Below are 21,811 nucleotides of genomic sequence, written 5' to 3'. Positions count from 1 at the left end.
TATATAGTCAGTCAATGCAATGCTGAAATAAATTTGCTAATAGATACAAAACTGGTTAATATCCTATAGGGCCATAAAACTATAATCGTTGGGCTATCTTTTCTAACACTGGAAATCAGACTGAAACTTACAAGTTAACATCTAACTTCACAGTGTTTGGGCTATAATTGAATGGCAAAGAGCAAAGGCAAATGCACATGCACTTTCCTCTATCAAGGAATTCTTTGGTGAACCTGTTAAACGATGATACTGTGAAGACAGGGACGTCATTCTCAGGCCCTATTTCCACGCAAGGCCAGAACTAGTGATGCATGAAAGATGTCCAGGGTGCAAAGTTTAAGGAGACACTCGCTCCCAGGGTTACAAAAGTGCTGAACGACCCTGCGAGTGAGCAGAGTTTAGAGTTTGCACCCCAGGCTCCTTTCTCGCCTCTGCTTAGTCCTGGGCCTGTTTCCAAGTTTGGGGTAAGTTTTCTTAAGCAAAATATAAACCTCTTGATGCACTCATCTATGGCTCTCAGCTGCTCTCACGACAAAGCCCATTTTCTTGGCCTGGTCGGCAAGCTTGTTTGTGTTCTGACCCCTCTCACCTGCTCTACTCTGCTGCCATAAGGAATTATTTTTTTCAGTTTTTTAAAAATTTATTTATTTTATATATTTTTGGCTGTGTTGGGTCTTCGTTGCTGCGCGGGCTTTCTCTAGTTGCAGCGAGCGGGGGCTACTCTTCGTTGCGGTGCACAGGCTTCTCATTGCGGTGGCTTCTCTAGTGGCGGAGTACAGGCTATAGGCGCGCGGGCTCAGTAGTTGTGGCTCGCAGGCTCTAGAGCGCAGGCTCAGTAGTTGTGCACATGGGCTTAGTTGCTCCGCGGCATGTGCGATCTTCCCGGACCAGGGCTCGAACCCGTGTCCCCTGCATTGGCAGGCGGATTCTTAACCACTGCACCACCAGGGAGGTCTCTAAGGAATGATTTGAAGGAACGATTTGAAGCCCCCACTTTCACTTCTAGGCCTTTGCGTTTGTTGTTCACAGGGGGTGGGAAGTCCATCATTTCCCCCAACCCCCTGTTGAGCTGACTAACTCCAACAGGTCCTTTAGGTTTCAACTGTAACGTCATTTCCTGTAGGAAGCATCTTTTGACTCCCCCTCTCCATCAGAAATAAATGGGTTAGGAACACTTCTACGTGTTCCCAACAATCCCCTTACTATTGATACTTATTACATTGTAGTGGTTTGCAAAATATGGCCACAGATTCTCTGCCCAGGATGCATATCCCTTTGCAGAGTGGCTTAGTAACTCCTCCCATCCCAAGACGGAGACTATATCTTTTCAATCCTTGAATCTGGGCTTGCCCACGTGAATTGCTTTGGTCAGTGGGACAGTTAACAAGTGTGACGCAAAGCAGAGAGCTTGCCCTCTGTTGCTGCTCTTGGAATCCCTGCTACCATGTGAACAGGCCCGGGTCGCCTGCTAAAGGATGAGAGACCACGTAGAGATTTTCTGTCTCTCCAGACCTCCCAGCCATCCCAGCCAAGGTCATCATGAAGTAGCCTGCCCCAGCCCATCTATCAGCTAGCCTGAAATGCCTCAGTAAGCCCAGCTGAGGTTAGCTGAAGCAGCCAGACCAGACGAGCTGTCCAGAGAACACAAGGAACTGTGAGATCAATGGCTACTGTCTTAAGTCATTAAGTCAGGGCGGTTTGTTACACAGAAGAAACTCACAGATAAAAACAGCTATTGTAATTGCCTGCTGTGGCTGAGATACTATGCGTTAAACAAACTCATTTCCTCTCTCTTGGGCGCAGAGGCATACTACACTTGCCCTCCTCCCTGGCAGTTAGACATGGCCTGAATTCTGGCCAATGGGATACGAGCAAAAGTGACATATGTCACTGCCAAGACTGGCCCTTAAAAAGCTTCCATTCACAACCCTCCGTGTCGTTTCCCCTTCTAGCCATCTAGCATGCAGCACACGTGGGAGCCACTTGTTGAAGACAGTGGGGCAACAGGATGAAAGGAGCCTGCGTCCTTGAATCACCCTCGGAAAACAGCCACCCAACTGGGAACACCCACACTGGATTCTGAGTTGAACAAGAAATAAACTTTTATTATATGAGGCTACTGAGATTTCAGGGTTTATCTTTTGAAGCAGTTAGTGTTACATGCCGCCATTTACCTGTTTATCTGGTCGTCTCCTCATTTAGTTTAGAAGTTCCTGAAAATCTTTATCTAGAGTTAGGCACATAATAAATGCTCAGTACAGACTGGTTGAGAAAAGATGAGAAACCCATACAGAATTTCCTGATCAGATTTTCCCATCACTCCTGAGCAAGAGGGTACTTAAGTTAATGGAAGATCTACTGGTCCCTGCTTTCAAATGCAATGATTTCGTATCTTCCTTCTCTAGAATCTCATTATGTCATCCCGATTCCCATTCTCCAAATAATAATCACATGCCTTATCCCTCTCAGTCCTCACAATACCACAAAATATGCTACATAATTTTTTTTGGTATTTTCCCTGTTTGTTTTTTTTTCTCATATATAGACTCTAAAGCTTACAGGCTAAGTAACCTGTCCAAGTTTCCAATGTTAGTAAATGGTACAGATGGTCTGGAACCATTATTCAGGTCTTATGGAGACAAACGTTATGTGTTTTCTACAATATGTCACTACCTTCCAGCCACAGAAATGAAGGCAGAAATCTAACAGTTATTTATTAATAGTGACAGTCAAAGAAAATGATAGATAGTCAGACCATGACTTTCTAGCTAAAAATGCAGTATTTCATCTACCACTAAAGTAAATAAGCTTAATAGACATAATACTTTTGAAAAAGAAAAACCTTCATATTTCAAATCAGGCTAATCAAAAACGCTAGAAAGTATTCAGAAGGGATAGAAATCGTCATTTTTCAGTCATGGTGTCTAAGGTGTGATTTGAGCTGCACTTACCTGAGCTCCATGCTTTAATAAAATGTTTGCACAGGAGGGATGACCTCCGAGACAGGCTTCATGGAGCGGGGACACACGATCTGCCGTGACGAGGTTCACGAGCCACCCCTGGAGGAGGGGAAATGGGCAGAGTAAGGGATGCAAAGCAACAGTTCTGTAGGATTGGGTTTCAGTCATGAAGTCAGTACAAGACAATTCTTTTAAAAGTTGACCTGGCTCACCTATGATAAACCATAATGGAAAAGAAGATTAAAAAAAGAATGTATATATATATATATTAATATATATATATAACTGAATCACTTTGCTGTACAGCAGAAATTAACAAACACAACATTATAAATCAATTATACATCAATTAAAAATTTACAAAAATAGTTAATCTGGCTCATAAAAAAGAATGAAATAATGCCATTTGCAGCAACATGGATGGACCCAGAGATTAGCATACTAAGCAAAGTAAGTCAGACAGAGAAAGAAATACCATACGATACCACTTATATATGGAATATAAAATAGGATACAAATGGACTTATCTACGAAACAGAAACAGACTCAGAGAACTATTACAGACTTGTGGCTGCCAAGGGGGAGGGGACTGAGGAAGGGATGGATTGGGAGTTTGGGACTAATAGATGCAAACTATTATATATAGGATGGATAAGCAACAAGGTTCTACTGTAGAGCACAGGGAACTATATTCAATATCCTGTGATAAACCATAATGGAAAAGAACATATAAAAGAATGTATATATATGTGTAACTGAATCACTTTGCTGTATAGCAGAAATTAACACAATGCTGTAAATCAACTATACCTCAATTAAAAAATAAAATAAAAATAAAAAAAAAAACCCCAACAACTTAAAAAAAAAAGTTAACCTGGCTCAAAATCTGACAGTACACTAAGGTGTTGACAGTGATGTAAAAAAAGAAACAAAAAAAGGAAGCATCATACTGCTGGCGGGGGTGTAAAATTATACAAGCACTCAGGATAACAGTTTGACAGTATCTATTAGAGTTGATGACACACATACCTATGACCTAGCCATGTGACTCTTAGGTGTACACACTCAAGACTGACTTTCAACTTGCTCTCACTCTCTCCTGTTCTCTCACTTATTGGCTCATTGTTTTGATGAGGGCCATGACAAGGAACTTAGGGCAGTCTCCAGGCAACAGCCAGCCAGGAATTGAAGCTTTTAGTCAAAAAACCCAGAAGGGGGCTTCCCCGGTGGCGCAGTGGTTGAGAATCCAATGCAGGGGACACGGGTTCGATCCCTGGTCCAGGAAGATCCCACATGCCGTGGAGCAACTAAGCTCGTGTGCCACAACTACTGAGACTGTGCTCTAGAGCCCGTGAGCCACAACTACTGAGCTCGCGTGCCGCAACTACTGAAGCGCACGTGCCGCAACTACTGAAGCCCACGCGCCTAGAGCCCGTGCTCCACAATGAGAGAAGCCACTGCAATGAGAAGCCCGCGCACCACAACAAAGAGGAGCCCCCGCTCGCCACAACTAGAGAAAGCCCGCGCGCAGCACCGAAGACCCAACACAGCCAAAAATAAATAAATAAATAAAATAAATTTTTAAAAAAAGATAAAAGAAAAAGGGCAGTTTCTAGTGTGTGTTTAAAAAAAAAAAAAACCCAGAAGGAATTGAATCTTGCCAACAGCCATGTAAGAGAATTTGGACTGAGGTCCATCCTTAGTCAAGCCTCAAGATGCCTGAAGTTCTGGTCCACACTCTTATAACTGCAGATTCATAAGTGTCCCTGACCCAGCTAAACTGTGTCTAGATTCCTGACCCATAGACACTGGGAACCAATACATGTCTGTTACATTAAGCTGCTAAGTTCGGGATTTCTTATATACCTACAGGTATATATAAGAAATACGTATACGTTATTTCTTATATACGTACAGGTATATATGAGCGCACTCCAATAGCCCTGGACTAACACAGGCCAAAGCATTAGGTGAACCTCCACAGACTGAGAGGCAGAAAGTCCCGAGGCTGAGGAGCAATTACCTTCTCACTCTAGCACGCTAGGGCTGAAGAAGCAAGAAAGTGTCTGAAAGGCCCTGGGATTCTTCATCCTCTGGGAAAATGTGCTCTCCAGGAGATGGATCACGAGCCAAACATCAAAGAGCTCCAGGAGAGGCTCCACAGACGCCCCCCGATCTTGGACCATATCATCTATCCCTAACAGGAAGAAATCAGGTACAATAAAAGTTCTTTTCCTTAGGCCATGTCAATTAAGAGCACGGATAGTTTAATTAACATCTTGGTAATATATTATACCTTTTCTTCCCAGAAGAGTTTAAATTTGCCTAAAATCATTCCAATAAATTACTTCACTCACCATCATTCCTAACATACATTCTTCTACTTCCGTGGACATGTACAAGTCAGCCCCCTAGTCATGCTGTCCTTTGGACTTCTACCCTCTGACTGGCAAGCTCGTGCATTTTGAGATACACCTGGACATACACCTGAGTCTACAGGATCTCAAACGCAGAGCCTTTTTAGGTGGGTCTGCAAAGGGGTTCTGGGAGACTCAAAATCATCTGCTTAAAAATTAAAATTCCAATATCCTTTATACTACTTTGTCATCCCAGCTCTGCTGTTTGCAGGGAGGGATAGGACTGTATCTTCCCTTCCTTCATAACCTCAAAGTCCATCTGTATTCAGTAAATGCTTCCTGACCCTCTGACTCGAGAAGAATTCGAGTTACAGCATTTATTCCCTTCACAAGCACTGCCCATGGACTTCACAGTGTGGCATCTGCTGTCTTATTATTGTCATTATTATTTTATTACAGGCATCCCCTCAAAGATCTGTTCTCAAATCCTTTTTTTCCCCACTCTCAATGTTCTATATTTGTCCAATCTCTTCCCCACACACTGCTAGAGGACACAAGAAATTCACAGCAAAATGTTAACTGCATTTTGCGCTGTGCAACAGATCCTGAGCTGAAAGAAGGCTGTCCTTTAAAGGAATTCTTTATTGTGTTCCGTTAACTGCAGTCACCACTGCTATTTCTAAATCATCATTTAGGTGCTTATACATAAATCCAGGTAAATGAAAATGTAAAAGAGGAATTATTCACAGTACAAAAGTGTTCACCACTCATTACACATTCACATTACAACGAAGTTCCTTTAAATTAAGTTTCCCTTTGCAAACTGCGGACTGTATTTATAGGTACAAGTATGACTTTAAATGAACGGTGGCATTTTGTTTGAATTATTGACAAGGCTGAATCATATACTATTATAAGGCAAATTCTAACCCGTTACTTCAGAGAGGGTCCAATCTACAGTGGGTTCTCAGTTAAAAAAATGAATAGCTTATCTTTAATTGTTCTATCATCACTTGTCTGTCCCCTAGTCTCAGCCTATATTCAGAAGCTCTTTCTGATGGGTCCTTGGGGTTGTATAATATCAGGGCACCCATGGGTGACAAAGTGCTTAGTACCTGGCAACTTTCTGTCCCAGCCCCAAATCATATGCCTACCCGGGCTGAACCAACTGACTACAAGAAACTGAGGCTTTATCCTTTGTCCTTCCCACAGTTATCACTTCCTTCTCTACACTCAGCAGAAAAGAAAATCATGAACACCTATGGTACTCACGTTCATCAGAACACATCACTTCCTTCCTACTTTACCAAGGTCAAAGCCATCTGATGTGAGAACTTTCTACATTCCCTTTCTCCCCACACCTAAAATCTCTCTGCATCCCTCCAGTCTTCTTTTCTCCCATTGCTCCTTTCTTTGAAGAAGAAATACATGAGTGCAGTCCAATAGCCCATGACTGCACCCGGGCCCCCCCAGCTCCCGCCACACCTGTGACATTCCTTCATCCACCTTCTCACATGCGTCCCCTGCTCTCTCGAGATACACTTTCTTTTTGCTTTCAAAGTCTCCCCATCCCTCAGTCCTGACCCTCGGCCAACCATCCATCCATGTGCTTCTTCCCTTTGCTGCCCCCTCCTTTTTTTTTTTTTTTTTTTTTGAAAATAGTCTATCCCCATCGTCTCTACTTTTACCCCTTCTCTCATTTTCTACCAACACAATCCTGCTGATACTGCTTTTAAAGACCATCTGTGACTTCCGGAAACCAGTTTGCACTGCTCTGTCCCCCACCTCCTTCCACCTCTAAATTTGCCACATGTTCATCCTGACCTCGTGAAACCTCTGCCCTGGCTTCTAAAACAGAGTTCTACCTGGAATTATCTCCGACCTCTGACTGCCTTTTTTTCTGTCTCTTTCACTAACTCTGTCCTTTTCATCCTTAATCTCCTAATGCAGGCATTTCCTCCAGGATTTGCCCTCAAATCCTTTTCTTTTTCTCTCATATATTATACATGGCTTTCAAATTTAAATCTCGGGACTTCCCTGGTGGCGCAGTGGTTAAGAATCCGCCTGCCAATGCAGGGGACACGGGTTCGAGCCCTGGTCTGGGAAGATCCCACATGCTGCGGAGCAACTAATCCCGTGTGCCACAACTACTGAAGCCCGCGCACCTAGAGCCCACGTTCTGCAACAAGAGAAGCCACCACGATGAGAAGCCCATGCACTGCAACAAAGACCCAATGCAGCCATAAATAAATTTATTTATTTTTAAAAATAAAAAGTCTGACTCTCCATCCCCAGTACATGTTTCTAATTCCCTGCTAAGACATAACCACCCAGAGACCCAGCTCACCACATAAATTCAGCCTTTGCCAACCAAGCTCCCCTGAAAGGAGCTCCTTGTCTTGCCAGACCCGATTCTCTGAGTGGTGCCACTATCTTCATTTCATACCTAGGACTGAGACCTCAGAGAGAGGATAGCAGAGTGATTCCCGAGTTCAAATGCTGGTACCATCACCTAACAAGCAGTGTGACCTTGCGCCAGCTACTTCCCTCTTGAAGCCTCAATTTCCATCTGTAAAATGGGGACAATTTCACCTACCCTACAGATTGTTATGAAGACTAAAAAATGAGGTATGCAAAATGCTTAGCGCTCGGTAACTTCTAGGCAGTTATTATCTGAGATTTCTTTTCATTCTTTATTACTTAGCCTTCAACGTGCTGCCACATCCTAAAGGTCCGATGTTTCAGATGCTCAGGATCTTTCCTAGTATCCACACCCTGAGAGCGGCTTAGCTCTTTAAAGATTGCAGGGAGCAGCATAAAACGTTTTATTCAAGAAACAGAAAAGCCAGTCCTTACCCGCTGCATGCAGTGGGACTCTACTGGGAAGGTTTATAGGGTTGTGCATTCAAATCTCCAGAGGAGCTTTAAAAAAAAAAAGGCCAGATACCCAGGCTGCATCTCAGAGCAACTGCAGTACCATCAAAGGTAGTCGACAGAGATGCAAAGGCAATTAAATAGAAAAAGGTTAGAGTTTTTAGCAACGGTGCCAGAACAAAGGGACATCAATATACAACAAAAACATGAATCTTGACCAACACCTCACACCTTGTACAAAATTGAACAAAATGGATTATAGACATAAATGTAAAATTAGAAAACTTTTAGAAGAAAATATTTGTGACCTTGGCCATATGTGGTCTTTTTTTCTGGCCTCTCTATTCTGTTTCATTCATCTATCTTATCTTCATTATCACCTGGTCTTGATTTTAGTAAGTTCTTATATTTTTGTCCCTCCCAGAATGACATACAAATGGAATCATATAGTGTATAAAATATGAGTATGGCTTGCTTCGCTTAGAATGAAGAATGTCTTTGAGATTCATTAAAAAAAAAAAAAAGGTAGTTGAATTCAGGCGTCAGCATTTTTAGGAACCCCTACCCGATCCCAGCCCAAGGGGATCCTAATGGGCACCAAATTAAGGGCACAAGATGCCCAAAGGATGCCTTAATTGCTTCCCGCTGGCCTAACAAATTGTCATTGCTTTTTAAAAAATAAATTACTATTGAAGTGCAACAGATATAAAGAAAGGTTCATAGATCCTTAATGTAAACCTCAGTGAATTATCACAAAGAAAATCTATCTGCGTAATCACTGTACAGGTAAAGGGAGAAAGGAAAAAAATTACCAGAAACCTATGTATGTCCTACCCGAATTACTACCCACCTCTCATCGGCAAAGGCATATAGAATACTAACATCATAGAATCGTTTTCCTTGGTTTTGAACGTTATATTAATTGAACCATGAAGTATGTATTTTTGTGTTTGCTCAGCTACTTTCACTTACCTGTTTTTTCAAATTCATCCATTTTCATTGCTGTATAGGGTTCCACTGAGTAATATACCAAAATATATGTACCCATCTTACTTTTGATGGACACTTAGGCTGTTTTCAAGGTGTTTTTTTTTTGCTGTTATGAATAAGGCTGCTATGAATATACCTGTACGTGTCTTTTGATGAACACGTGTATACATATCTGTTGCATATAAACCTAGAAATGAAACTGCGGGGTTGTAGCATAGAGATATTTTTAGCTTTAGTAGATATTCCTTAACAATTTCCCAAAGTGGTTTATACAAATTTATACTCCCACCAGCAATGTATGATAGTTCCAGTTGCTCCACACTCTTGCTGACACTTGGTGTTTTCTGTCTTTCCAAATTTAATCCTTCTCATGGGAGGAACTGGTAATATAATTTCTTATTCATAATTTAAATTACTCCAATTACTATTAGCACAGGTTGATATATTTACTGAACATCTGAATATCCTCTTTTATGAAATACCAGTCCAAGTCTTTTGCTGATTTTTCTGTTAGGTTGCCAATCTTTTGTGTATTGATTTTAGGCTAAGAATATGAGTTCTTTGTGAGATATACACATAGCACAAATATTTTCTCATGTGTGGCTTGACTCATTGCTTTCAAAAATACTACCTTTGATGAACAAGCCCTTAACTTTAATCAAATCCAACCTATCAGTCTTTTTGTTCCTTTCCACATACTCTTTTTTTTTTTAAGAAGATGTTGGGGGTAGGAGTTTATTAATTAATTTATTTATTTTTGCTGTGTTCGGTCTTCATTTCTGTGCCAGGGCTTTCTCTAGTTGTGGCAAGCAGGGGCCACTCTTCATCGCGGTGTGCGGGCCCGTCACTATCGCGGCCTCTCTTGTTGCGGAGCACAGGCTCCAGACGCGCAGGCTCAGTAGTTGTGGCTCACGGGTCTAGTTGCTCCGCGGCATGTGGGATCTTCCTGGACCAGGGCTCGAACCCGTGTCCCCTGCATCGGCAGGCAGATTCTCAATGGCCTTTTTAAAAAAATTCCTCGGCTTCCCTGGTGGCGCAATGGTTAAGAATCTGTCTGCCATTGCAGGGGACACGGGTTCAAGCCCTGGTCTGGGAAGATCCCACATGCCGCAGAGCAACTAAGCCCGTGCGCCACAACTACTGAGCCTGCGTGCCTGGAGCCCATGCTCCGCAACAAGAGAAGCCACCGCAAGGAGAAGCCCACGCACCGCAACGAAGAGTAGCCCCCGCTCGCCGCAACTAGAGAAAGCCTGTGCACAGCAATGAAGACCCAATGCAGCTAGAAATAAGTGAAATAAATAAATTTATTTTTTAAAAAATCCCTGAATGTACTGGTCCTACAGGAGCTTAAAAAATACCAACGCATGAAGCCTGCCCTAGGCTAAATCAGAATATCTACAGTGAAGCCCAGGCATTGTTATTTTTTTTAAAATCTCACATTATTTTAATGTGAAGTCTCGGTAAAGAATAATTAGCTACAGTTTCAGTTTCTCCCTTCTTGGACCAAGTGAGAATTATTTTTTGTAATTTTCTTTTCTCTTTGTTATAGCCGTTTGAATGTTTGGTCTTACTCGCCTTACTAAAATATGTTTGTTTAGTTTAGCAGGAGCGTTTTCCAGTATGCTTTGATCACCTGAAGCGCTACGTAGATTGTAATAAGAAAATAGATACTCCTCATTTATGAGGATTAACTGGAGCAGGTAATTTACACAATGTCACCTTAGTTAATTCTCTCAAACTCATACAAGGTAACATAATAGATTGAATTTTTGGTCTCAATTCTTCACTCTCCTGTAGCAGTGTGATACAGTCACACCCTCATAGTTGACCTCATAGTTGACAAAATGTATCAATACTTCCTTGATCCTTGAATTTGGACCTGGTCATCTGACTTGCTCTGACCAATGGGGTGTTAGCAGATGTGACATAAGCAGACTGGAGGTATTCTTTCATGGTGGAGCTTGCCCTGCTGTGCTTCAGCCTTTTGCCACGAGGAGAAAATTCCTCAGGTAGCTACTGGTGAAATGAGGATGGGAGGCGTGTGCAGCAGAGCTGTACCCAACCCACAGCTTGGAGCCAAGCTCAGTCCAGATCAGCTGATCCAAAGTCTCATTAGCAAGAAATAAATGTTAATTGTATTATGCCACTGAGTTTGGGGTGTTTTGTTACACAGCAAGATCTGACTAATACAGGTAGGTATTGGAACACTCATTTTATAAAGGCAGAAATTGAGGTTCCATGAAAATAACTTGCTTAAATAATGCAAAAGAGCTTAGATAAAGACGTGATTCCAGCTGATATTCAGTAAACACGTAAATACTAAACATAAATGAATATCAGTCCAATTTAATAAGTCATATATAAAAGCTGCAATGATCATTTTTCACCCTATCAAAAAAAGGTAAATGCTTCATTTTATCTGAGAAGCAGCTTAGCTTCATTTAGCTAGAGTTACATGTTACTATCTGTATTTCTATTTATAAGAGGCTGCTGCTACCAAAAACAGCTTAAGATAGTGGCTTACAGTAGTCTGAAAATCGTCTTTAGAAACTGTTTTCTCATGGGAGGATTTCTTAGTCTATATAGGTCCGTGAAATTGGAATTTTTTCAAAGCACATTTCCACGAACTACCACCTGAAATTTATCATGTCTTTTGATTGTGAATTTAGATCACAGACCACAGTAGTAACAGCAGTATATAGGACTATCACAGAGAGGAATCTCAGATATTTTTAATTGCAGTATGAATATTGCAGATATCTAAAATATCTCAAAATATACATTCATCCTACTTAGAAATTACGGTAGTAATTAGAATCACCACTAAATCTTCTTATTGAATGCATTAATAAAGAAGTTCATATATTACAACGTCACACATTTGTTTATAGAGTTCCTCTATATTGTGTTTTATGCTTTTAAAACATTAGTCTGAGAAGGGGTCCATAGGCTTTGCCAGACTATCGAAGGGGTCCGTGAACGGGCCAAGAGCGTCTAACCTAAAAGGTCTATATTGTCTCTTCAGAGAACAAAACACTATGAATAAAAACTTCACTGGAATTTTGAATGGCGATTGAAACCGCTTTCTTAAAAGCGCCTTTGCTTAAATTCCCAATAATTTCAAAACATCAAAACTCAAATTAATGTGTACTTGAAATGACACCCAAGGAGCAGAGACACTAATATGAAACTGGGCAGAGCCATTTCTACTGGAGATTCAACAGAACTGAACAAGTCTTTGAAATTATACGATGTCGGGTTTTTTTTGTTTTTTTTTTTTGTTTGTTTTTTGCGGTACGCGGGCCTCTCACTGTTGTGGCCTCTCCCGTGGCGGAGCACAGGCTCCGGACGCGCAGGCCCAGCGGCCATGGCTCACGGGCCCAGCCGCTCCGTGGCATGTGGGATCTTCCCGGACCGGGGCACGAACCCGCGTCCCCTGCATCAGCAGGCGGACTCCCAACCACTGCGCCACCAGGGAAGCCCGATGTCATATTTTAAAAGACATTTTCAAGCATTTATTTTACATGAGAGGTTTTCAACCTCTTTCAGCACTACAGACGTTCAGGGCTGGATAATTTTTTAATGTGGAGAGCCGTCCTGTGCAGTGTCAGATGCTTAATTACTTCCTTAGTCTCTAGCTACTAGATGCCAATATCACCACCACCCCACCTCATCCCTGCTCCTGCTTCCAGTCGTGACAACCGAAAATGTCTCCAGACATTGTCAAATGTCCCCTTTGGGGCAAAACTGCCCCAGCTGAAAACCACTTTTTACATGATAATTTTCAAGAACATAGTCTATTGAATAAAGTGACAGCAACTTGAATGCACTAATTTGCCCGCTATTCATTCAATAGATATTTAGTATAGAATCTATTCTGTGCGTAGAATTGTACCATACTCTACTATTATGCCAGCCTGCAAATAAAGGACAGGATTCATCTCCTTCTGCTAAAGAGGAAATTTATATCTTAATATCTGACTGTGATGTCTTTTCCTCAATGTGGTGAGCAGTAGAATGTGCTTAGTATTCACCTTTTTTTTTTTTTTTTTTTTTTTTTTTTGCGGTACACGGGCCTCTCACCATTGTGGCCTCTCCCGTTGCGGAGCACAGGCTCCGGACGCGCAGGCTCAGCGGCCATGGCTCACGGGCCCAGCCGCTCCGCGGCATGTGGGATCTTCCCAGACCAGGGCACGAACCCGTGTCCCCTGCATCGGCAGGCGGACTCTCAACCACTGCGCCACCAGGGAAGCCCAGTATTCATCTTTTTTTCCCAAAAAACTTACTTACCTGGCTGATGAGGTTCCTCAAAGACAGCAGACGTCCATGAATGGCTGCTTCATGTACAGGAGACCAATCAGACACAGTATCTGTATGGAAAAGGGAGGAGCAGGTGACATCCCGCTAATGCACTTTAGACCCAGAGGCTCATCCTTGCCCATCAGTAGAGTCTAACCGGTCTTACTGGAGGGAGACATTGGAGTCAATCAACCAAAACTCCACCAGGACTTCAGAATTTCTCCCCACTATAGATGTTTTTTGAACACCGTTTATTTGAAATGTCTAGCTAGCTAAAGAAATAACTACAGCCAGTGTCCAAACTGAGGACAAAGTGGTGGACTGGGATGACAGATTACTGTACTTCCATTTAGACGCTGGTTTCAAAGGCAAATGGTCCATTTAGTTAAATGAGAGCTTCGCTAATTACCAGCATTAGTGCGTTAAGTGGTGGTTGCCAGTCTAGTTTCCTGTGCGAAATACAAACTCTGGCCATATACTAATAGTAGTAATCATGTCATTACATACGCCATTAGGTTCGGAATCAAATCTAAACAAAACCATATTTATGGATTACCTCCCGTCCCCATATCAAGCACAAATCAGGGCTCAGTCTGACCTTGTAACAGGGACGTGATTTACCCCCAAAGGCAATGCGCCAATGTGATTAAGAGAAAGCTGTGAATTCAGAACCGCTTGACTGCTTCTGAGCTGTGGGTCCCTGGGCAGACCCCGAGCTTCAGTTTCCTTCCCTGTAAAGTCAGGACAGCAATATTCTTACCTATGGCTCAACCCCTATTAGCTACTATTATTATCCTGCCCTAACATTAACCAGAGAGTCTTGATTAGACCCCCCCCAGTCACTGCTATTTAAAAAATAGCAAATGTCTTCTCCAACCATTTGGAAAGAATACACTTTCTTAGGAAGGAAGCTTGTAAAACCCACCCCAACACGTTAAATGCTTTCCTCTCTTTCTAACTGACTGGATGTCAACTGACTGCGGCGCAGACCTGAATTTTTCTCATCTCCAGCTGCATCTGGTTTCTAGAACAAACAAAGGCAGGAAGTCAGAACGTGAGGAGGCTGGTCTGAGCTGCAGCTCCAGCTCTGCCTCTGCTCAAGTAAACACACTACACACTAACGAGGCAGGATGGTCCGATACCAGTCATGCCTCGTAGACGAACTGGTATCTCCGAAAAGCCCAGAAGACCTGGAGAACCAGGGTAAGTTTCCAAAGCCTGGCCAACACCAGCCCATCAAGGAGGACGCTAGAATGCTTTGGACTTAACACGTGTTGGCCGACGTGGGCCTGCCACCTGGAGCTATCAGTGTCCCAGAAAACCTGTCCCAGTGAGCAAATTACCATCCTTCCAGATGGATTCATGAGGCATTTAATAGAGAAGAACAAGCTGAATGAGCCTGTCTACACGCTGCCCTTCCAAGGCTTCCCTTCCGGGCTCACCAACATGCTCGACGTACCTTCAGTGACATGGCTTCTTCTAACCTCCAAAACCTGACGCTCAATAGAAAATTAGTGTCCTCACAGTATTCTCTGAGGGCCCTAGTGCTTTCAGGAAAAATACTGCTGCTTCTAGGGCTTGGAGCCTACAATCCAAACAGCAGCTCTGGAAGATTGATCTCCAAATTAGCATTAAAAGGACGACTGATTCCACCCTGTTGCTGCTAAGGCACGAGCCCATCCACACGAAATCCCGAGTGAGAAGAACCAAACGCTGGGAAAGGTCTTGAAAATCATGTGTGGGATGATTAAGCCATTTTTTCCAGCCAAGTGCTCAGCTGCTCAGAAGTATCGCTGCCACACTCAACCTTTGTGAAAGCTACCTCAGATAATTAGAGCTGACAGCCGGGCAGGTAATTTGGGCCCTAAGTTGTTAACTGTTTAGATTTCATAAAAGCGATGCAATTATCTTATCAAGTGTAGACCAAAATGGGCTTTGCTTTCCGTGCATTCATCATGGAAACATGACTCCTTCTATTTGGAGTAAATAAAGAATTATGTACTTCTCCAAGAGAGAAAAAAAAAAAAGACTACCTGAGGTTTTTGCACTCATGCATTAGGACATAGTATTTACAAAGCAGAGATGGCCTGTGTCTTCGAGAAGCATAGGATATTGTCCTGGGACACGTGGTGGGTGGCTACCCATCTATCTACCAGCTTTAATGATTTATCATTCACATACTACACAATCCACCTCTTTCAAGTGTACAACTCAATGGTTTTCAGTAGATTTCACAGTTGTACATCCATCATCACAATCAATTTTAGAACATTTTCATCATCCCAGAAAGAAACCCCTTGCCCATCAGCTGTCACTCCCCCCATTTCCACTTCCCCCAACCCCTGGCAACCACTGATCTACTTTCCATCCCTCTGGACTTGCCTGTTCTGGACTTTTCACACAAATGGAATCATACGATATGCGGTCCTTTGTGACGGCTCCTTTCACTGAGTGTAACGTTTCAAGGTTCACCACATTGTAGTATGTATCAGTATTTCATTCCTTTTTATGGCCAAATATTTGTATCGATAGACCAAAAAGTTCATAGACATTTGTGGTGTTTCCACTTCTTGGCTGTTATTGATAATGCTGCTCTGATTTGCGTGTACAAATTTGAGTGGCTGTATGTCTTCAGTTTTCTTGGGTAGACACCTAGGAGTGGAATTGCTGTATGACATGGTAACCCAGTGTTTAGCCTTTTGAGAAACGGCCAGACTATTTTCCAAAGCAGCTGTACCACTTTATATTCCATCAGCAGTACGAGACTTCCTTTCCTAATTGAAAGCCCTTTCAGACTAGGATTTGGTGAATATATCATAGCTTGCCAATACTCCAGGCCAGAAGAAAAGCTTAGGTGCTTCTAAAGCCAAAAGTCATCTCAAATTTATACAAAGACCTGAGCCTCAGCTGGTCTCTGAACACTTGAGTGATTAGCTAAAGACTTTAAACTGTGAAAGGTTGACATTTTTCTAGCACTGAGAGCATGAACTTTATATATAGCTCATTTAGCGAACGCCATAATTTGCAACATGGATTAATCCACACACTCTCTTTGGCTCTTGAAAACACTGACGAGATATCCAGGAGATGTTTCTCCAGGGTTTCCAGAGCCCACATCACAAGCAGGCAGTGAGCTACAAGCTCAACACATGAGCAATTAAACCCCAAAGCAGCTTTGCCTGCCTTCCTGCTGACAACTGGAGGGAACAGAATAAGCAGGAAAGGGGACCTGTTCCTGCCAGAACATGGACGCTGCTCATAGAAGGAGGCTATGGATGAAGGGAAAACTCCAGGTCACATGCCCTTTTCCACTGACCCCAATGAAGTCTTTGAAACTCAAGGGCCATTCTATCTATACAACACATCATCCAAGCGCTTGGTACATGTTAAGGATCCTTCCGCAGTACTTTTTGAACCAAGATCCATTGGTTTAACTGCCAAGAAACAGACACCAAATGGGGGTCATGGGCAGCGCCACAGATCCGTTAGTGTAGCTCATGGTTAACATGGGGCAGGGAGCTCTCCTAAGGAAACGACCCCACAAGTCCTCCAATCGGGGCCATTCAACTTACATTTCTTTTAAACTGAGTCTCCATCGAACCGTGCAGCACATTAGGAAGGGTGCCGTTTCATTTTTACTGAAATTTCTGGAATGACTTTTTAAATGTCCATTATTTCAGAAGAGATTTCAAATGCACTAATTGGTACATTCTGCAAAGAGCTATTCACGAAGCTCCGGGAGCCTGCAGTGGATGCTGGGAGTAGCACCAATCTATTCCTCCTGGGAAACATTTTGCAAGGTCAAGGAGGGAGAAGAGAGCTTGGGTTGCTCTCAGAGTGTTGGAACACTTGCTTTCAGTCTTTGGGACGTGATGGGGTGGGTTCAGTGGAGATCCTCTCCAACATTGGAAAGAGGATCTGGGTACTGTGTGAACAATTACAGTGTTGGTTGGATTCCAGGACAAATCAAAAAAGGAGGAAGAGAAACAGAGGCTCACGGCAAACAGATAAACAGAAAGGTCCATTGAGGCAACTGTTGGGCACATTGGCCCTGTCTACTGCAATTCTTTCTCCACTGCTAAAAATCCACCCTAAGAGAATGAAATGATTTCCTTTCCATGCCTGTTCTTGCCTGTCTTCTGTTTAAATGTGAATACTCCCTACAGGGTGGGCTCAATTTTGTGAAGAAGAAAATCTCCCTACAGGTGTGAGCCTGCAGGCAAAAACCTGAAGGAGAGACGCTAAAAACAAGAACTCAGCGTGATTACGGGAGATTGAGAGTTTATCCTTCGATGTATTTTCCAAAGTTTCTCTGACTAGGTGTGAATTAGTTTCCTAGGGCTGCCATAACAAGGTACCACAATCTGGGGGGCTGAAAACAGTAGAAATTCATTGTCTCACAGTGCTGAAGGCTAGAAGTCTGAAATGGAGGTGTCATCGGGGCCAGGCTCTTTCCAAAGCCTCTAGGGACGAATCCTTCCTTACCTCTGCTGGTGGTGGGGGTCCATCTTTGCTGTTTCTTGCTTATCAGATGCATGCTTCCAATCTCTGCGTCTGTCATCGCATGGCATTCTCCCTGTGTGCCTCTTCTCCTCTTCTTATAAGGACCAGTCATTGGATTAAGGGACCCTCCTACTCCACTAGGGCCTCATCTTAACTAATTACACCTGCAATGACTCTATTTCCAATCAGGTGGCATCCTGAGGTACTGGGGGTTAGGACTTCAGCCTGTCTTTTGGTGGTGGGGGGGGACACAATTCAATCCATGACAAGGTATTTTCAGGAAAACAAAGACATTCTTTTCCTGCTCCTGGGGCAGAAGAGTCAAGAATTAAATCTCTGTAAAGAGTTGGGGGCTTCCCTGGTGGCGCAGTGGTTGAGAGTCCGCCTGCCGAGGCAGGGGACGCGGGTTCGTGTCCCCGTCCGGGAGGATCCCACATGCCGCGGAGCGGCTGGGCCCGTGAGCCATGGCCGCTGAGCCTGCGCGTCCGGAGCCTGTGCTCCGCAACGGGAGAGGCCACAGCAGTGAGAGGCCCGCGTACCGCAAAAAAAAAAAAAAAAATTACAGTTTATAAAGAGTTGGTTGCCACTGTCATACCCTTTCCACCCTTCCTCCGAAGAGAGAGGCAAAGAAAAGCCTGCAAGTGCGGGTGGGAGCAGCAAAGTTCCCCAAGAGCAACCACACCTGGGCCCTGGCTTGCCCCTGGCCCTGGCCCTGTGCCAGGGGATACGCTTCACCTGAGCTGAGTTTCCTGTCAGCGCCATCCAGAAACACTCTGAGTGTTGCACATTCCACACTTCACCAAGGGCAAGCCTCCTGAAGCATAAACAAAGGCAATCCAGCTATCAGCGAGGTTCTGCCCAAGGGGCAGGACTGACACACAGTAGGGAGAGAGAGCCTCCACTTGGGTAAGGAGGGGCAGGAAGCCTGGGAGGGCTCTATGGGGGCAGTGGCTTGGCCGGGTGGAAGGAAGGATGCAGGAGTTTGCGGGTCAGATGTAGAGAAGAAGGACTTAGGAGAGTGGTAGGGTCCTGGCACCCACCCTTGGGACTCCTGCTTCTTGGAAAACTTCTCTTCCTTTAGTCCCTGTGAAATGACAGCATCTGAGTCTCTTCTTGCTTCTCTGTCCAACTTACTGGTCCTACGTCCTCAACTGGAGGCCTGTCCCAGGGCTCCATCCTTGGCTCTCATAAATCAGCCATCAGACAATGTCTCCTTCTCCAGGATTTCAGCCCAGCCCCTCTGCAGAACAGCCTGAGGTGTGATTCCCAACCCGTATTCATTCCCCAGCCGGTGTCCCACCCATCATGCCGGGCCCTGGGCACTTTCACGTTCAAAACAGAAGTCCTTCTCCTCCCTCCCTCACTCTGCCCGCAAGCCAGCTCCCCTTCCCAACTTCTCTCTTGTGTAGCCCTCTGATCTGACATTTGAAAACTTGGCACATTTGGCCACCTTCTCTCCTTTAGCCCCAATATTTAATCAAGCAACATAGCTTGATTTCTCTTTCCTTTGAAGTTATCAGCCATATTTTCCCTTTCTCTGTCATTTCTGAGGCTTGACCCAGATGTCAGCTTCATGCAGTGGTTCTCAAAGTGTGGTCCCCAACCGGCACCATCCACATCACCCGGGAGCGTGTTATACAGATTCCCAGGCCTCGCCCAGGCCTAGCCTCAGAAGGGGTGGGGCTCAGCCAGCTGCATTTTAACAATCCATCCAGGTGATGCTGATGTATCCGAGTTGGAGAAGCAGCGGATTAGTGCAAGAGTATCTCGTAACTCCGCCATAATCCATCCTGAATGTGGCTATCAGATTAACTACTTGCAGTCTTCATTATGGCCAAGTCTCCGCTCCAGAACCAACAGTGGCTCCCAACTGCCTGGCTCATGAAGGCTAAGCTCCTCCACTTAGCTTCTGAAGCTTCATTTTCGGGTTCCATCTCTCCCAACTTGTTCTCACTAGACTGGCCAAGACACTGCACTCCAGTTGTGACTGTCCGCTATATACTGGGTTGGCCAAACCGTTCGTTTAGGTTTTTCCATCAGATCATATGGAGAGGCCCGAACGAACTTTATGGCCACCCAATATATGCCCGGCTGCCGCTGCCCACCCACCCGGCCCTAACCAGGGTTGGATTAGGACCTTTAGAAGCCCGAAATGGTGAAAAGCGGCTGGCGCCCCGCTCTCAGGGCAAAATAAAAATAAACATAAAACTACTCAGCACTAAAATAATCATGGAGAAGTCAACCGCATTACTGATTCTTCCCCGTATTGATTGGTTTGCTGCTTTAAAAATGTATTTATCAAATCCATTTTTTAAAGTTAAATTTGGTGCCACTCTGCCTTCTGCTGCTCCAAGTTCATGCTCAATATCTCTGATGACTCCAGGTCTGCCTCTGGAGATCCAAATTCTACTCGCTGCTGAGGGCTCGTCTCATTTTACGAGCCAAAGTGGATAAACGAAGGAATAAATGAGCAGTCTTGTCTGCTCAGTGAGCCAGAGAGAAGGAATTTTGTTTTTGTTTTTGTTTTGGCGGTACGCGGGCCTCTCACCGCCGCGGCCTCTCCCGTTGCGGAGCACAGGCTCCGGACGCACAGGCTCAGCGGCCATGGCTCACGGGCCCAGCCGCTCCGCGGCATGTGGAATCTTCCCGGACCGGGGCACGAACCCGTGTGCCCTGCATCGGCAGGCGGACTCTAGACCACTGCGCCACCAGGGAAACCCGAGAGAAGGCATTTTGTATTTTATTTCTCCTGTCTTTTCCCCCTTCAACACCTAAACAGTAGGAGAGTAGTAAGTCCTAGCTGACTGCAGAGTCCCTGCTTTTTGTCCCTTTGACCGCTGAATGTAATCATCCCTCCTCTAATGCCTAGACCCATTTTTTCAGAATCCTTTCAGTCAGCAGGTACCTGCTAAGTGCTCAGAGGAAATGACAGTTTCCCGGAGGCGTGAGGCTCTATACATTAGCAAAGATACCACGAGACAGGTGAGAATCATACCTGTACGACACTTCCCCAAAGTGTAAAAGGCTCCTTTTAAAGTGAATCAATCAGTGCTCAACGTTCGAACATCATTTATAAACCCAGCCCCACCTAAATGCCAAATACCTAAGACCTTTTAATAAATGTTTTAGCAATAAAGATGTTCCTATTTAGAAAGAACTGTAATGTAAATGATACATTTGACCCACAAAGAATAATTCTTTGGAGCTGAAGCTTTTCCTGGAGAGTAAATGGTGATCATTGACTTGGTACGGTCCACAGGACCCTGCGGAAAGAGGTGTACACATTTCTGAACAACCGTGTGAAAGATCCCAGCAAGCTGTGGACATCTGTCCAGTTACTGCCCCGTGGCCACGTCTCAGATGGAGTCACTGAAATTGCCCCACCCTTTTCTCTCCTCTCTCCTAAGCACGTTAACCGACCTCCCCAGCAGGCTGACTCCACAGCCCCTAGACTCACCCCCCATCAATGGGTTGGAAAGGAGCCTGACGTCCGGAGAGTCTCCCAGCCTCGGGGGCTTACTGCCGTTGCTGCCCCGTGGTTCACCATCCATGGTGCTCTCCTGGGCTGGGCAAGCTCCGCTTCAGTTGTTCAGGAAAAGTCCAAATTCCATGCTCCCCCAGCTCCTGGGAAATTCCAGGGCTTTGACTGGCTGGGCAGCACCGTCCTGGTCAGATGGCAGAGAACAGAACAGGGCAGGGTAATCTGAATACTACCTGTGGTCAGACACACACACGTACACACACGCTCTCTCTCCACCTAACTGGCTAGAGGCTGCCCAAAGCCCACAGCAGCCCCCCAGCCCCAAGTCTGCAAAGTTGCTGATGTCA

General features: G+C 44.4%; 1 protein-coding gene across 4 annotated transcripts in view; it reads right to left on the bottom strand.

The window, feature by feature from the left end:
* ASB9 (ankyrin repeat and SOCS box containing 9) overlaps positions 1-21,811 on the bottom strand; it is a 277,460-nt gene extending 255,649 nt beyond the window's left edge. Inside the window, exons 1-3 of one of the 4 annotated variants that reach the window (XR_012329296.1) lie at positions 17,966-20,076; positions 13,472-13,551; positions 2,952-3,059 (exon numbers count right to left, since the gene is read on the bottom strand). Coding sequence is in view for 3 of the 4 variants with exons in the window: in XM_073799334.1 (XP_073655435.1) it covers positions 2,952-3,059; positions 13,472-13,551; positions 17,966-18,095 (318 nt within the window). In the remaining variant the exon portion in view is untranslated. Of the gene's footprint in view, positions 1-2,951; positions 3,060-13,471; positions 13,552-17,965; positions 20,078-21,440 lie in introns of those variants that run through there. The other 3 variants (XM_004317959.4, XM_073799334.1, XM_073799336.1) reach the window with 3 other exon arrangements.

Source organism: Tursiops truncatus, chromosome X (genome assembly GCF_011762595.2).
Source record: "Tursiops truncatus isolate mTurTru1 chromosome X, mTurTru1.mat.Y, whole genome shotgun sequence".
NCBI classification, from domain to species: domain Eukaryota; kingdom Metazoa; phylum Chordata; class Mammalia; order Artiodactyla; family Delphinidae; genus Tursiops; species Tursiops truncatus.
The sequence above is the reverse complement of the archived record's forward strand: the minus strand, read 5'-3'. Positions and strand labels throughout refer to the sequence as shown.